The sequence below is a fragment of the Setaria viridis genome, chromosome 1 (genome assembly GCF_005286985.2).
Source record: "Setaria viridis chromosome 1, Setaria_viridis_v4.0, whole genome shotgun sequence".
In the NCBI taxonomy this organism is placed as follows: Eukaryota; Viridiplantae; Streptophyta; class Magnoliopsida; order Poales; family Poaceae; genus Setaria; species Setaria viridis.
This window is the reverse complement of record NC_048263.2, coordinates 9,881,227-9,898,565: the sequence shown is the minus strand read 5'-3', so window position 1 is coordinate 9,898,565 and position 17,339 is coordinate 9,881,227. Positions and strand designations below refer to the sequence as shown.

The 17,339-nt window shown below is 43.7% G+C and overlaps 3 protein-coding genes and 1 pseudogene across 3 annotated transcripts in view; 2 read left to right on the top strand and 2 right to left on the bottom strand.

Annotated features, from left to right (window-relative positions):
• LOC117838869 (DNA-directed RNA polymerase II subunit 4) overlaps window positions 1-17,339 on the bottom strand; it is a 43,555-nt gene that overhangs the window by 26,113 nt on the left and 103 nt on the right. The gene's annotated exons all lie outside the window — the stretch shown is intronic.
• Window positions 6,648-8,045, top strand: LOC117838834 (uncharacterized). The gene is made up of 2 exons (XM_034719011.2): window positions 6,648-7,305; window positions 7,673-8,045. Exons 1-2 carry the CDS (start codon window positions 6,846-6,848, stop codon window positions 7,783-7,785), a joined length of 573 nt encoding a protein of 190 aa, XP_034574902.1. The 5' UTR covers window positions 6,648-6,845; the 3' UTR covers window positions 7,786-8,045.
• LOC117838901 (uncharacterized) lies at window positions 8,712-16,120 on the top strand (annotated as a pseudogene).
• Window positions 16,945-17,313, bottom strand: LOC117838885 (DNA-directed RNA polymerase II subunit 4; the record flags this gene model as incomplete). The annotated part of the gene is made up of 1 exon (XM_034719081.2): window positions 16,945-17,313. A coding segment is annotated over one exon (369 nt), but the record flags the coding sequence as incomplete, so codon positions are not given.

Sequence of the window (17,339 nt, the reverse complement as noted above, 5' to 3'; positions counted from 1 at the left end):
TCAATGAAACTCAGTTTTCTACAGTAGGCTAGGAAATAGCTGAAACTTGTAAATTCCTATTAAGGGAACAATTAATATGATATTTCACACTTATTCGTAAATAAAAATAACAAAGAATTTCATAGTTGCATAAATGAATACCTCCTGGAATTGTTACTGGATATGTGGGACGTGGGGGACTGGCGGCGTGTGGGGCGGTGCTGGCGAGGCGGCGGTGGCGGTGGCCGAGCGGTGACGGCGCGACGGACGGGGCGACGTGCGGGAGGTGGCGGCACGGCGTCTGGGCGTGGTCGGGAGACGGCGGCGCGGCGTGCCGGCAGTGACCGCGACGGGAGACGGCGGCGCGGCGTGCGGGCAGGGTCGGGGGGGTCGGGGCGGCGTGCCGGCGGTGCCCGCGATGGGAGAAGGCGGCGCGGCGTGCCGGCGGTGCCCGCGACGGGAGACGGCGCGGCGTGCGGCCGGGGTCGGGGCGGCGTGCAGGCGGTGGCGGAACGGTGCCCCCGCGACGGGAAACCGGCGGCGTGGCGTGCGGGCGGGGGCGGAGGGGCGTCCGGGCGACGGGAGGCCGGCGGCGCGTGAAGAATGGATCGCGGGGGACTGGCGTGCGGGAAAATGACCGGCGGAACAAATATACTCCGAATAATATATACCACGCTAATTACAATTTTATCCATACTAAAAAAGGACTTATACTCTATACTACCAACCGGTAGTATTGTCCACAGTAAAAGAGCTCTAAAAAAAGCAAGAAATACTGTCATAACTTTCATTCGAGCGGATTCTTGCAAATGCCCCAAAGAATGCAGTCATGCAGAGATGGCTTGTTTGCTTTCTGTCCTAAAAAAACATGCCTGGCACACAGTTCTCACTGATCTGAGACGTTAAAGAACAACTTGAAAAGAAGTGTGCTATCGGTGAAGCAGTGACCGAAAATATCCAGAGACACTGAAAAGTCAGAGATCACAGCCTCCACTTGTGCATCACCCATTCGCTGCGGGTTCCGATCGAAAGGCCACCTGGGCCATTTCTGGCCGCCAACAATGCAGTGCAGCTGAAAAGGTTCTATTTTCACCGACACACTGCCAAATTTATTGGATCCAGTGGTTGTTCGTCGCCACCCCCTAAAATTTTAGTGACTAAAAAGGTGACTAAAAAGATTGAAGAGCTAAACACCTTGACTAAATTTGACTACAACTTTTACGAGGCTCCAAATCCTCTAGTCCCTCCACCCCCTCTTAAAAGTGACTAAAATCCTCTCTGGACTCCTACTGTCCCTCATTTATTGCTCCCTCTCTCTCTCCCACCCTCATTTATTGCAACTGGGAAGGGCAGCATAGTCATTTTCTCACAGTATTTATGGACTTTAGTCACTTTTAATCACTTGAACCAAACACCTTAGGCCCCGTTTGGTTCCCCGGACTAAACTTTAGTACCTATCACATCGAATGTTTAGATACTAATTAGGAGTATTAAATATAGATTATTTAAAAAACCTATTGCATAGATGGAGGCTAAATGGTGAGACGAATCCATTAAGCTTAATTAGTCCATGATTTGACAATGTGCTGCTACAGTAACCATTTGATAATGATGGATTAATTAGCCTTAATAGATTGATCTCGCAGTTTAGCCTAATTAGTTTTATAATTAACTCATATTTAGTCCTCCTAATTAGCCTCCAAAGATTCGATGTGACACGGACTATCTTAGTCCCACTTTAGTCCGTGGACTAAAGAACCAAACAGGGCCTCAATCTCATCATCTTTTTCGTCGTGTTTAAAATATATTCCCTCCGATTCCAAATTATAGGTCTTTGTAGGTTTATAGATATTATTATGCATCTAGATATACACAATGGTGGATGCAGCTCCTGAGCTTAGGAGGAGCTCCCTCTTCTTCCTTTCCCTTCCCCCCTTCTCTTCTTCTTCATTCTTCCTAAAAATCATGAAGGGGCTCGAGGGAGGCTCCATTGTCCGAGCGGCGGTAGGAGAGCTTGAGCCCCACCCCCAGCGGTGGGGGTGGGAGGAGGGGGGCTCGAGCCCCTCCTACAAATTTGAGGAGGAAGAAGAAGAGAAGGAGGGGATGAAGCAAGAAGGAAGAAAGGAGAGCCCCCTAGGTCTTATTCCTACCTCCGCCACTGCCGTCCGCCTCACTGTTGGATCCGTCCCTAGACATACACTACTATGCACATACGATTTGGAACAACGGAGGGAGTACACGACAAGCTGAAGGCTTACATGGCTGGCATGATGAGTTTGGGGACATTTTGTGCGGGCTAAATTGGTGTTTGAATGCTTGATTAGTGCAACTGATGACATGGCCCCAAGGCAAAATTGCATCTACTTGCGGCTTCATGATTGATCTCTTGTTAGTCTTGTGAGATCGATAAGTAGCTCGATGCGGATTGTTGGTTGGGTCCATTGCCAAATTGCAAAGATTTCACGAAATTTTAGAGGGATCGAAGCAAAGGAAGAGTGAAGCAAACAAAATTTGTTGGTTGGGTCCATGCCAAATTGCCAACGCCTTTTGGTTGTTTCTCTCGTAGTCTTGTGCGCCGCAATTCAATGTGAGATCGATAGGTAGGTCGAGTGCAGATCAGAATGCACTGACAAAAAAAAGGATAGTTGTCCTAAGATGCCAGCTTGCTTTCAGATGCACCTCCATTTTGGTTCTTTAAATACTGTCACATCGAATGTTTAGATACTAATTAGGAGTATTAAACATAGACTAATTATAAAATCAATTACACAGATGGAGACTAATTTGCGAGACGAATCTATTAAGCCTAATTAGTTCATGATTTGATAATGTGATGCTACAGTAAACATGTGCTAATGATGGATTAATTAGGCTTAATAGATTCATCTCGCGAATTTGCCTCCATCTGTGTAATTAGTTTTATAATTAGCTCATATTTATAATTAGTTTAGGGGTGGTATGGTGTTTGGTGATCGAGGTTTGAACTGGAGGGTGTTATATTTGTTTTCTTTATGAATGGGTTGGTGAGGTTACAGCTTGGGTTACAACCCAATGAGCATGGCTACCTTTAGGGTTATAATGCTATTGTAGATGTGTTAGGACAAGGAAGTTTAGATATCTAGGTTCAGCTACGTTTTGTTTTATCAGTAGATTGACTTTGCAAATATTTTTGCAGTGTTTCGTGGACTCACCTTCAAAGCTTGCCCCATGGCTCAAGTACCTCCTGGACCAGGTAGTAATTTCTTGTGTGCCTTCTTATTTTTTCATTCAATTAATTAGGATATAGTTTTATATATTCCTTATTTTTTCTATTGTTTTTGTTAATTTACCATCTTTGTCAATTATATAACAATCAATTTAATCTGGTTTTTATTTTTTTTACAACAAAGTCATACCTTGTGTATGACGAGTATATTCTAGATCCATCACCCAATGGGACCCGTGCTGTTTTTGCTCACAGGAGAGTCACTTGGGATCATTTCAAAAGGAACAATAAGATGGTCTCGGAAGTGAATTTTAATTCAACAACAGATGGTATACCAACTCTACCTAGTGAGCATAGTTACAGATCTTATTATCTTGCTTCTGAGATCACTAAGAAGGTTTTCAAGATTTTTGATCAAGACTTTGAGAAAGATTGAGCTGGAAGGAGGTTGTGTTGATCTTCTCACTGAAGGCAAAGTTCGTGTGTATCCCTCAGGGAAGGTAAAGCTGAGACGCGTCCATATTCTCACAAGGCAAGATTTGGATGATGCAGCAATTAATGCCCGTCTACGACTTAATTACAAGGCAGTAGCGAATTTGATTTTAAAATTGTTTAATGTTCGTGGGAGGCTTTGGCTACCAACAGATATGGATCATCTGCTCTGGTTGATGAGGAATAGGTTGGAGGACCGTGCAATTTTTCCAATACATCTGCTCTTATTCCTATGGTCTCTTACCCTTACTTATTCAAGGAGTTGCATGATTTCTCTTCATCCAAGATTGTTGATTCAGAGTATCATGCCATCTGTGCTGCAGTTGTTGCTAGTTTTGGCAATGATTGGAGAGTTGGGGTTCAAGAAAGTGACCTTTTCTTACTGAGACCTATAATTTCAATTTAGGCTTGAATTATGAGGTCCGGTACAACTCCCAGAATCAGCATCATGTCACAGGTCCTCAACTTGCTGCTCTCCAAGCTGTTAGTTTGACAAATCAGAATTCTTTTATGCTCACACAGTTTGAGATTGATGTGATCAATGGTCACAAACTTCTGAATTTCCTGAGGAATCGGTTGGCACATCGTATGGAAGCCATAGCAGCTATTTATGGTACTTGGAATCAGATGATGTACGATTTCTCTGCCATCAGTACTGAGATCGTCACTAGAGTGAAGTTTCCTCGAGTTGTAGCGGAAATTCAGATTAATCTTTACCAGATGGGATATGATCCGAAGATGTTGGATGACTTGTTCTGAATGTTCTCCTAGGTAACCTCTGCTATGATTATGAGCTGTCCAATTCCTATGCTGTGTATTGATCTGCACTCTTTGTTTTTGTAGGACAGAGATGGTGGCTGAGGAGTGCAGTTAGCAAGACTTAAGTGGTAGAGTGCCTCGCTAGCTTTTTGGCATTCTACTGGATACTATTTGGTGTGAGACTACATGTAAAGTCGTACTCTTTGGTGTGAGACTACATGTAAAGTCAGAACCCTATGACTGGACCCCCCTAATTGGTAGTAGTAGTGATGCAGGTGGTAGTTTGAGTTGCTATGTTTATGTAGGAATGGACCCCCTAATTGGTAGTAGTAGTGATGCAAGTGGTAGTTAGAACTGCTATGCTTATGGTCTCTGTTGGAATGTCTATGGTTTCGAACTTCCATTGGAATGTCTATCCTTATTTTATTCCTCTTACCACATCTTGTCAAAATGATGCATATATCTGACCAAATATGTATTTGACTAAAGTTTATCCTAAATAATACTTTTACATCTTTTTTGGCTTAACTAAAGTTTATCCTAGCTGATACTTTTACAATTTTTGAGTTTAACTAAAGTTTAGCCTACCGATTAACTCTCTTGTTTGGTTGAGTTGGTGCTAAACTTTAGCCTTTTAATGCAAATATAGTCATAAGCCAAAGGCTTTTGGTAGGTCGTCTCTCTCAGCTAACTATCTGGTCTTTATTAATTATACTACGTTCTGCATGTATATGCTAATAATTGGCATCGCTCACTGTTGAGAAATCGGCTAGGAGGAAGGGGAGCACCTCTATTTATAGGTGCTCATGATCATTGTGATGTTGCCATGTGGCAATTTTTACACTCTTCAATACAAAATATCCTAACTCTAGAACCCTCCTCATCCTTATCTAGTTTGTTATATTTCTACCATGCTAAACTATCTTGTTCTAGAGCATTCTACACTTCACCATGAAGCATGACAATTATGGCTCATGCATTCTCTCCAATTTTCTAGAACGTTCTTATCTTACCATGATCTTATCCTTATATATGGCAAAGTTAGTTTCTTGAGATCTCCACAATCTTCTAGAATATTCCAAGTATGCATTGCATATTTCAACACTCACCCCTGCACGCATTGCATTGAACTAGCTGCATACAACAAAAGACTTGTTGGATCATATATTTATTTGTGTCCGACTCTGCAGCAGCTACGAGCTCCCAAACCGTACCCCGTGCCGGCCCAGCGACATCGTGGCGTTAGTGGCCAGGACACCAAAAAGAGGTATGCAATTGTTTCCATTCCTGGCCAATAAACAAGATGGAATGTGTAGGATCGGTATGTAATTGTTCATTACAATAGTAGTAGTTTATTCTTTTTGCCATGGACCAATGAAAGTAGCTAGAGTAGTGGGTCTACATTTAGTTGGTTTCATTTGAGTTAACTATTACCCACAAATACAACGCATCTATCTAATTAATGAAAATGGTAATGACATGCATGGGTAGGAATAGCGCCAAAATGCAACAGCTCTACTCTTGCGGCGAGGGTGGCGGAGCAGTGTACATTCTTGACAATCGTTCCTCCTCCAGGCTGCTGCTTGGCGTTGCTGGACACTGTAGACAACCCAGACCGCGGCTGTCTCTACAACGTCGGCGAGTACAGCGCCTTCGCCGAAGCCAACCTCAGCAACGACTCGGTGTGGATGCTTTACGGCACGTGCGGGAGCCGCAAGGAGGCAGTTGCAACCACCGGCTGATACCCCTCCTCCCCTTCCACCGCCATCATCCCCAACTCCTCCGCCCCGCCAGCCGCCACCGCCTAGCCCTCCGCCGCTCGAGACGCAGCGGCCTGCTAGATGTCTGGTGGGATGTTGGCTGGGATTGTGGTGGGGAGCATCATCCGGGGCACCCTTACGATTGGTGGTGTGATGTGGTTAGTGCATAGGTGGCAGGTAGCAGGTGAAACAGTCAATTTTGTTATGCATACTCTAATGTATTTGTTTACATTGCTTTACTTTACTTTGTGTTGCGTGCAGAGGAGGTGACGCCTACTTACATTGCTTTACTTTACTTTGTGCTGCTTGCAGAGGAGGTGACACCCACTGACGTGGGCTTGACGATGCTGGTTAAGAAAATCCTGATGTTTGTACTACGTTGTAAGAAAGTGCTTGTTTCTATTGGCGCAAGCATCGATGCAAAAGGAATCCAATCGTCTCGCCGGCTTGCCGCGAATGCATTGAGTCGAGGACAGAAGTGGGGGTGTAGCTCATGCTCTCTTCGCACTCGGGAGGCACGAGACTTTTGCTTCATTTGCAATGACTCGGCCCCACCTGCCGAAGACAGTAGCTTCGATTGGCCTCGCGCCAGCGTGTGGCTGTGTTGTCGTCTGCTATCTTCCTCCTCGACGCTGCTGGATCGCACAGCCATGGCCGCCCCGGCGCCCACGGCTCTCTGCGCCCGGCACTTCCGCCTGCCGCGCGTGCCCTTCTCCTTTCCCTCTCCGCCCCGACTGCCGGCCACCTCCTCGCGGCTCCGGCCCCGCCGCCTGGCCGTCTCCCCACGCGCTGAGGCGGGGACGGGGACCGGCATGGGGGACGTGGAGGCGCTCAGGGCCGGGGTGTCCGTGTACAAGCCGCGCTCCTACGACGTGCTCGTCTCCGACGCCGCGCGCTCCCTCGCCTGCGCCATCGACGACGGCAAGACCCGCCTCGAGATCGAGTTCCCAGCTCGCCGCTCTTCGTTTTGCTGCGTCGCTGTCCCCGTGCCCGCATTATCTTCTCATCATCGCTCGTTTCCTTGCTGGTTCACGCCTTGTTCGTGGGTGGCTCTGCTTCTGAATTTTGACGATGTCAAGGCCTCTGCCAAGCAGCATCTCTTCTTACAAGGTACACCTACTCATCACAATATGCTCATTCTGCGTCATCTCTTCTTACTAGTTTTGGCACCAATTGTTGCCACACTATGAACTTTGTACTTCTGACGTACGATGATTGATTATATCGAATTAGAGATGCATACGATTGATGCAGGGAATGATACCTCTGTAATCTGTATACTACAATGTTGAAGTATGCATTTCTGATTTGGGAGAGTTTATTTTTTATCAACAATACTGATTTTTTGCTAGCCTTTGTCACTTCTTTTTTTCCAGAAAAGACCAGGTCGATTTCTGCTATTACTGTATTACATATGTATGGTACTTGGCCTACTACTGTTTCTGATCATCCTGCTTACTTCTGTAGGGATCCTCAGATGAGTTCATCGATGCCAACATCCAGCTTGCTCCTGTTGTTGCAAGGAAGCTTAAAGAGCTCAAGAGGACTAGGTCCTGTATAGTAAGTTCAAGCTTCATACGCCATCACTGATGCAGATACGCTCTAGAAGTGCAAAACCATGCTCGTTTGCTCTCTTCTAGTCGATTTCAGGTGTTTCCTGATCAACCTGAAAAGCGCAGGGCGTTCCAGCTCTTCGGAACAGCTATTGACACGGTAAATGATGCCTCATGGAACAATATCTTTAGAGTAAAATGCATGGCTGGTCATTCAACTTGTTCGGTTGTATCACTTAGACCCCCGTACTCTCAAAAAATGCATATCTAGCTCCCTAAACTTGGGCTCGGGTGTCACTTAAGTCCCTATACTCTCAAAATGCATATTTTACTCATTAAACTTGGCTTCGGATGCCATATATATACCTAAACTCTTGAAATGCATCGGATGCCATATATATACCTAAACTCTAAACTCTTGAAATGCAGTGTCATCCACTAATACAATATCATAAGATCAAAGTTTATGATTTCGAGCAAGACATTTATGGCTCTCACATAAATAAGAAGTTGTGCGACAGCTACAAAGTAGGAATTCAATAAAAAATAGAATAAGGATATACAAACAAGAACTAATCCCAGCGAAAAGGCTGAATAAATTGGGTTGGTAAGTAATAATTACTTACTCCAAGACCCCCTAGTAGAAGAATAAATCCCCCAAATAGCACAAGAATCTCATGTATTGGTCCAGGTAAATCCATTATGGATAAGAAGAAATTTATAGTATAAAATTTTTCATGAAATGACTAAAACTAAAAGATTCAAGGAAGGAAAAAGATATTAGGATATTTTTTTATATGTATATAAGTTGTTAAGCAGTAGTTAACTACTTTTTTCGTTATAGTTAGTAAAAATGGATTTTTCTAACTAAAAAAAAGTCACTACTTTTATTGGCACATTTTTTGCCTCTGCTTCAAGCCTAATTCGTTTCCTCACGGTCCAAATTATTGACCCATACACAATATGTCGCATGACGCTGCCGCTGCTGATGATGATGGGCTACTTGTTTGTATACGAGACTGTATGCAGTTTGGACCATTGGGCTTTGAGATGTAGATGTGGTGAGCACCATCTCAGAATCTTCAACCTCGCTTGAGACAGGGGGTGGGCACCGGTCGCGAGATACCCACTCCATGGCTTCAGGGTCAGGGTGCCCGACGAGGATTCGTGTGACTCAGAGTGTGGCTTCTAACTTTGAATTCCACAAGGAACGAGGGACGTCCGCTCGGTCAGCGGCAGCATCAGTTGTTCCTCCCTTCTCAAAGCCTGCTCCATCAAAGTGGGACGATGTGCAGAAATGGATTGCCAGCCCGACAACAAACCGTCCTAGCAGGGCTGCTGGTGGGGCAGTACCCTGGAAGATGGAGAAACCTAGCTCTGGCATTGGGAGGCTACCAGCAACAAAGGTTGTGTTGGAGGCCACGGAGGAGATAGATACTAAGAGGATTGATCCAAGCCAAGAGAAGAGGGAAATTGGGTGGCAGAAAGCTGTAAATTGGGCTCCACCTGATCCCTATCCAGAAGTGGAGCCTTATTTAAAGACTACAATTGCTGCAGAAAATACAACATATGCTCGGAATTACAACATATGCATAGTCTAGGTTACTCTAGATTAGTTATCTCTACTCTATATGATATCTGTATGTACATGTTTAGTAGATTAGATCTGAATCACTCATCAATACAAAGTCCATACTAACAATGCTAGTTAAAATAGATCTTGTACTTTAAATTCCATGAATTGATAAACCATGGGGGAGTACTCTGAGGGGGAGAATTACAACTGATCCGTGCGCTTGCGGTTCACAACTTGGCATGCTAACAGCCATCAACAAGGGCACATCGATCGGGACTAGAAACGGGCTAGGGCAATCGGCTTGGGCCCGTTGGGCCGATCAGCCTAGGCGATATCGCCTCCTTCCCGGCCTCAGATGCCAAAACTTTGTATATGAAAGTTGTAGATCTTTTTGAGCTATGCAATTTAGACATTAAATTTGTCCCAATCGGAGTCCGGACGAGGGAGATGCCTTGTGCAAGTTCTGCTGCTTCTACGGGCCTTATGACCTTCCAGCCTTGAGTTTCCCTTAGCTTGACCACGAGACTGACTTGCCAAATCACTACATACTTCGCCTCTAAGTCATCTGAATGATGGTTCATCGAATGTGGATACATTTGGACAGTGAATCGGTCCAGACTGATCGGCCTATGTGTCCTGGGCCGATCAGCCTACCCTCTTTTGGTCTCCGCTAATCCTTGTCTTTCCCGTGTAGACTTCTCGTGTTGTTCAAAGTCTAGGTTCAAATTCAACTTGTAGAAAAACCCTTCATTTATGTCATATTTTCTGTGATTTTGCAATATAGTCCAAAACACAACCCATACGAATATGGGGTTATTTCAGGTGCCAAGTGGCGGGTCAGTACAAGAATATGCATGAAAACACTATTCAAATAGGTGTCAATAACGAGCGTCAACGCTACGTTCTTCCTCAATTTACATGGCTAATTTCATCTCAATCATCTCTGTCACCAAAACTTTTTTCCCCAAATTAATAGCATTGGCATTTTCTTCAGAAAGAAATACCAGTGATTTGGAACCTTGCACTGCACATATACATGCCTGGTTTTGCCCGGCTTTTTATCATTCAGCTCGAGAATTAATGGCTCTGGTAAAGGGTCAAGTCGAAAGCGACACACGTGATTATCAGAACACTGCATATATACATGCCTGGTTCTGCTCGCGAGATGTAGCTTCACGCAGCAAGTATGGCACATTCTCAGTCTGTCTTTGAACATTCAGAACACTCCGCCGTCGCCAAACAAATCCTTGTCAGATTGGTGGCTGGAAAAAAGGGAGAGGATCAGCGATGACAAGAGAAAAGGAATGGACTCAATCTTCATGCTAGTGTCCTGGAGGATTTGGAAGCAGCGCAACGATCGGATCTTCCAAAGAGCAGCACTAAAAACGCCCATCCAACTGGTTGCTGATATCATTGACGAGGCTAACCTCTGGAGCGCGGCTGGCGCAAAGCAAGTTGCTGCTTTCAGCTGGCCGACAGTTTGAACCTGCATCTTGGCTGTTTTGTTTCCTTTGAGTTGTGTGCTTTTGCTTGTTTCAGCTTCCATCATGTAACACCGTATCCTAGCCGTGTACGTGCGCCTGGTAGATCCGCGTTGTAAGAAAATTTTCTTATCTTCTTAATACAAAGATACGCAGCTCTCCTGCGTATTCTAGAAAAAAAAAAGATATCCGCATTTAGTTGCGGAGTCAGTATGGTTTAGCAGCGACCTCTCGTCCAAGAGGACAAGGAAGTGCCATCTTTCGTTTTATAAACATGCAGTGGTATAGTGCAAAGATGCTCAGTGTAGCGTGACTCATGCTTGCCATATTGGCCGGAAGATCGAGGAGGCCTTTCTGCCGGATAGCAGAAGTGGAAGGCAAGGTTGGGACGGCATCATCGGCATTCAGAGTCCAAGTTGCACTCGGAAGGTAGGCAGCTCCAACACTTGTGTCGCCCGCCACCATGATAAGAGTGAAGAATATTCAGAGCTAATTAACCAAACCTCAAAAACGCTAGAACATGTTGTGACACGTATTTTCATTGAAAAAATGCTAGTCTCCCCACTTCTCATGTTGTAATTAAGGTGCAAATGCAACCGAAGATTATTCAAATTCCTTATAGTTGATTTTTTTTGAATGGGTGCAGTTACTTTTGATCGTAATGATTCATCCACCCCACTTCAAAGCGCAACAACATGCATACCTCCTCCATCAACAGTTAGGTCAGTATCAATGAGGGATATGGGCACTGAAATGACTCCTATTGCAAGCCAAGAACCATCCCGGACAGGAACACCAGTGAGAGCAACAAGTCCAAATTGTTCTCGGCCAACAACTCCACGAAGGACGTTAGGTCCCAATGCAGTTGGAGCTGTTAGCAGCCATGGAGAATGTAGCAATGCCGAATTAAGTGAACAGGATCTGCAAACAAAAACTAGGAAGGAGATAATGCTTCTTGGCACACAGCTTGGTAAGACAAATATTGCAGTATGGGCAAGCAAGAAGGAAGAGGAAAAGGATGCATCCCTTGCACTGAAAACAGTGCCCATGGACCAATCAACACAGAACATAACTGAAGTCCGTGCAGGCGTGCAGCTGCTTGGGAGGAAGCGGAAAAGGCCAAATACTTGGCCAGGTGCTTATATCTAAGTGTCTTACATCTACATTTTTAAATTCTCTGGTTGGTTGGTGACTTAATTATATGCTGTGCCTTCTGCTTTCAAGGTTCAAACGAGAAGAGATCAAGATCCAAGCATGGGAGGATCATCAAAAGGCCAAAATTGAAGCTGAAATGAGAAAAATTGAAGTAAGCATCTTATTTCCTTTCATTCAAAGTCACCATGGCCATGGATCCCTGCCCAGTTTGCCTCTTTTAGTTGAGATGTGTTTTCCTCTCCTTTGTAATATTTAGAATCCTTATTTTATTCTTCTTACCACAGCTTGGCAGAACGATGCGTATATTAGATAATCCCTGCATGGGAAGTTGTTCAGCTGTTGAGTAGCAAAGCTTAACAAAAATATTAATCACAGGGGAGTTTGAATATCATTGTAGAGAACTTTGCAGCTTACCACCTCCTCCAGCTATTATTTATCTTAATTACCAGGGCAACATCGGATTTAATTTGGAAATTGTTTATGGTCAGTGGGTGGCTTTGTCTACCATCAGACATTGATCTCCTTCTCTGGCTGATGAATAATCACTTTGAGGACCGGAAAATTTTCCCAATACATGTTGGTCTTATTATAATGATCTCTTATTCTCACATATTCAAGGAGTTGCATAGTTTCTTGGAATCCAAGATTGATCATTCAGAGTATCAGGCCATCTTTGTTGCTCTTGTTGCTGGTCTTGGCAATGATTAGAGAGTTGGGGTTTAAGAAAATGACCTTCTTTGTGAGACTTATAATTTCAATGGAGGCTCGGATTATGAGGTCCCACGCAACTCCCAGAATCAGCGTCATGTCACATGTACTCAGAAAGCTGCTCTCAAAGTTGTGTGTTTGACTAGTCAGAATCCAGCTATGCTCACGCAGTTTGAGGTTGATGTGATTGATCTTCAGATTCATCTTCACCGGATGGGATATGATCTGAATCAACTGATGCTTGATGACTTACTCTTAATGTTCCTAGGTAACCTCTCCCCTCTATTTTGTTGCTAGTGCCTGCTGTGATTTTGGTCCATTTGTTTTCTATAGCATATGCTGATCTGTGAATTCTTTTTGTGTAGGACACATGCTACCTCTTGTTGGCTTACCAACGTCTTTTGGTTGTTTCTCTTGTACTCTTGTGTGCCGCAATTCAATGTGAGATCGATAGGTAGCTCGAGTGCAGACCAGAATGAATTGACAAAAAAAAAAGAACAATTGTCCTAAGATGTCAACTTGCTTTCAGATGCACCTCCATTTTGGTTCTTTAAATACTGTCACATTGAATGTTTAGATACTAATAGGAGTATTAAACATAGACTAATTACAAAACCAATTGCACAGATGGTATACCAACTCTTCCTGGTGAGCATAGTTACAAATCTTATTATCTTGATTCTGAAATCAGTAAGAAGGTTTCAAGATCTTCGATCAAGACTTTGAGAAAGATTGAGCTGGAAGGAGGTTGTGTTGATCTTCTCGCGTGTATCCCTCAGGGAAGGTAAAGCTGAGATGCATCCATATTCTCACAAGGCAAGATTTGGATGATGCATCAATTAATGCTCGTCTACGACTTAATTACAAGGCAGTAGCGGATTTGATTTTGAAATTGTTTAATGTTTGTGGGAGGCTTTGGCTACCAGCAGATATGGATCATCTGCTCTGGTTGATGAGTAATAGGTTTGAGCAGATATGGATCATCTGCTCTGGTTGATGAGTAATAGGTTTGAGGACTGTGCAATTTTTTCAATACATCTGCTTCTTATTCCTATGGTCTCTTACCCTCACTTATTCAAGGAGTTGCATGATTTCTCTTCATCCAAGATTGCTGATTCAAAGTATCATACCATCTGTGATGCAGTTGTTGCTAGTTTTGGTAATGATTGGAGAGTTGGGGTTCAAGAAAGTGACCTTCTTACTTAGACCTATAATTTCAATATAGGCTTGGATTATGAGGTCCCATACAACCCAGAATCAGCATCATGTCACAGGTCCTCAACTTGCTGCTCTCCAAGCTATTAGTTTGACAAGTCAGAATCCTTTTATCCTAAATAATACTTTTACATCTTTTTTAGCTTAACTAAAGTTTATCCTAGCTTATGCTTTTACAATTTTTCAAGTTTTACTAAAGTTTAACCCACCGATTAACTCTCTTGTTTGGTTGAGTTGGTGCTAAACTTTAGCCTTTTAATGCAAATATAGTCATAAGCCCAAAGGCTTTCGGTAAGTCGTGTCTCTCAGCTGACTATCTAGTCTTTATTAATTATACTACATTATGCATGTATATGCTAATAATTGGCCTCGCTCACTGTTGAAAAATCGGTTAGGAGGGAGGGGAGCACCTCTATTTATAAGTGTTCATGATCATTGTGATGTTGCCATGTGGCAATTTTCACACTCTTGAATACAAAATATCCTAACTCTAGAACCCTCCTCATCCTTATCTAGTTTCTTATATTTCTACCATACTAAAATATCTAGTTTGAGTATTCTACACTTCACCATGAAGCATGACAATTATGGCTCATGTATTCTTTCCAATTTTCTAGAACCTTCTTACCTTGCCATGATCTTATCCTTATATATGGCAAAGTTAGTCTCTTGAGATCTCCACAATCTTCTAGAATATTCCAAATACGCATTGCATATTTCAACACTCACCCCCTGCACGCACTGCATTGAACTAGCTGCATGCAGCAAAAGACTTGTTGGATCATATATTTATTTGTGTCTGACTCTACAACAGCTACGAGCTCCCAACCCGTACCCTGTGCCGCCCCAGCGACATCGTGACGTTAGTGGCCAGGACACCAAAAGGAGGTATGTAATTGTTTCCATTCCTAGCCAATAAACAAGATGGAATGTGTAGGATCGGTATGTAATTGTTCATTACAATAGTAGTAGTTTATTCTTTTTGCCATGGACCAATGAAAGTAGCTAGAGTAGTCGGTCTGCAGTTAGTTAGTTTCATTTGAGTTAACGGTTACCCACAAACACAACGCATCTATCTAATTAATGAAAATGGTAATGACATGCATGGGCAGGAATGGTGTTAAAATGCAACAGCTCTAACTTTGCAGCTTACCACCTCCTCCAGCTATTATTTATCTTAATTCAATGCGTATCATTGCCCTTTAGGGCTTTCCTTCAATTTGCTGAGGATGAAATTATTCGATCGTCTGGTCACTGCCACTGCCACTGACAATTAGAATATAAAGATCCTAAGACAAAATAAGTAATAACACCATAATTACAGGAAAAAAAAATTAGCCCAAAACAACACTTAGAACCATTGTCCTTTAATCTTGCATCAGCCTATCTGAACAGGGCACGATTTTTCTCTTGCATCAGCATAACACTTGGTATTAGCTTATTTGTCCTTCCATAATTCCATTTAATCTTGAATACGACATATCAACAAAACAAAGCCTTTCGGATGCAACATAGCAAGTTAAGAATATTTTGTCTCATTTAGATATAGTATGGCAAGTTCACTAGCTTATTCTAGTTTGTTATTCTGCTGCCCCTATTCTCTTGCACCATATGCCCGAGAAGTTCAGGTTCAGAACATATAAAACCAATTGCAAATTCAGATTTTCTTAACACCGATTATGTGGATGTTCCATTGTACATATCAACAAAGCACTAATGGTTTTGTGTTCCTGAAGGTTGAAGTGGAGAGGATGCGTGCCCGTGCTAAAGACAAGCTGATGACCCAGCTTGCATCAGCAAGGCACAATGCAGATGAGAAGCGTGCTGCAGCGGAGCTGAAAAGGAACCGCGCGGCAGCAAGGACAGCGGAGTAGGCATAACACATCAGGAGAACCGGTCGGGTACCGCCTTCATTTGGCTGCTGGAACTGGTGCTCGTAGGAAGCAAGCTAGCGCTTCTTCTCCCCCAGCATCTCCTGGCCATGAGGCATTGTCACCTGTTACTGTCTACTAGTGAAATGAATATCAAATGTCTTATAGAATCGTCCATTTGGATTGATTCAGTAGATATGTGACAGAAGGAGAATGAATCACTTGTAACTATATATATAAGATGTGTGCCTCTTGGTGTCTGCGCTGTGTAGTTACTGTAGTGTTACAGATGTCTCGAAATCATTGTGACGTGAAGTTCAGAATCAGGCTCAGTTTGCCTGCTTGAATTGCAGGGTGTTCTATTCATGTTCATATGTATGGTATGTTCAGTAATATAGATTGCATCACAGAACATGAGAACAGAGAACCAAAGCTGCTCTCTTTACCTGAGAGCATTCGTCAAAGGCTTGCTCTTCAATTCAATTAACTGAATGGAGGTCTTTTTGTGCAGAATTATGAACAAAATGCAATCATATTCATATACATATGAAACGAACAAGGTTCTCTTAACAGATCATGATCGGGACTCTTGTCAGAATAGATCAAGATAATGCGAAAGCAGATGAACAATAGAAACTCTAGTACATCTTCACCTGGGAAGTCTCTCTTGATAAAAGTCTCACAGTCACCAGGGACTGCATGTAAGATATGAGCTTCTTGCATTCTGTGTTGTGTAGTTACTGTAAGCATCACGGATGTGGTTCAGAATAAGGATCAGTTTGGATTCCAACTCTAAGGCTTGCTGGAGAGGATTGAAGCTGTTGCATGCTTCATGTTCCTACCAAGTTACCAACATTTAACACTGGAGGTAGCATTCTACTAGATGAGAAGTCCAGAGAACTGGAAAGTGGAAACCAAACCTTTAGGAAGCATCCATAACCAAAGGATTACTTTTCAGCTCAATTCTGGCTTTTCGTGCAGAATTTCAAACAAAGAGTATAGCATATGGACTTTTAACTTGGATAACGATACATCAAGAATATAGGATCGAGGCAGATCAAGTTGACTAACTGTAACATTGATGATCAGTAGGAATTCTACTACATTGTCACCTGCTAAGAAAAGTCTCACAGGTCACACACACAGCTAGGGAAACTGAAGAACTGAATAAGGCACGCCCATGGCACTCTCTACTCGAACTTCTTGATGAGGGAGAGGTCGGTGAGCATCTTCTCTATCTTCTCATTGCCAGCTTTGCCGACGAACCTCCCCCCGGACTTGAGGGATGGTACGAGCGCGGTGGTCTCGCCTCTGGTGTCCTGGCAGAGGTTGCCGAGCGTGCAGAGCTCGAACTCGGCGAGGCCGTAGCGCCTGAGCGTCTTGCAGACCTGGCGCACGGCATCGGGGTTCTTGTAGCGGCTGAAGCGCTTCACGTACTGCAGTGACTTCTCGAACACCTGGGACACCTGCGACGACGGGTCCGACTCCGACACGTGCTGCTGGATCTGCTCGTACTTGTGCTCCAGGATGATCGCCACCTCCTCCTCGCCGCCCAGAATTTGGGGAGGGAAAACGGGGGAGGAGA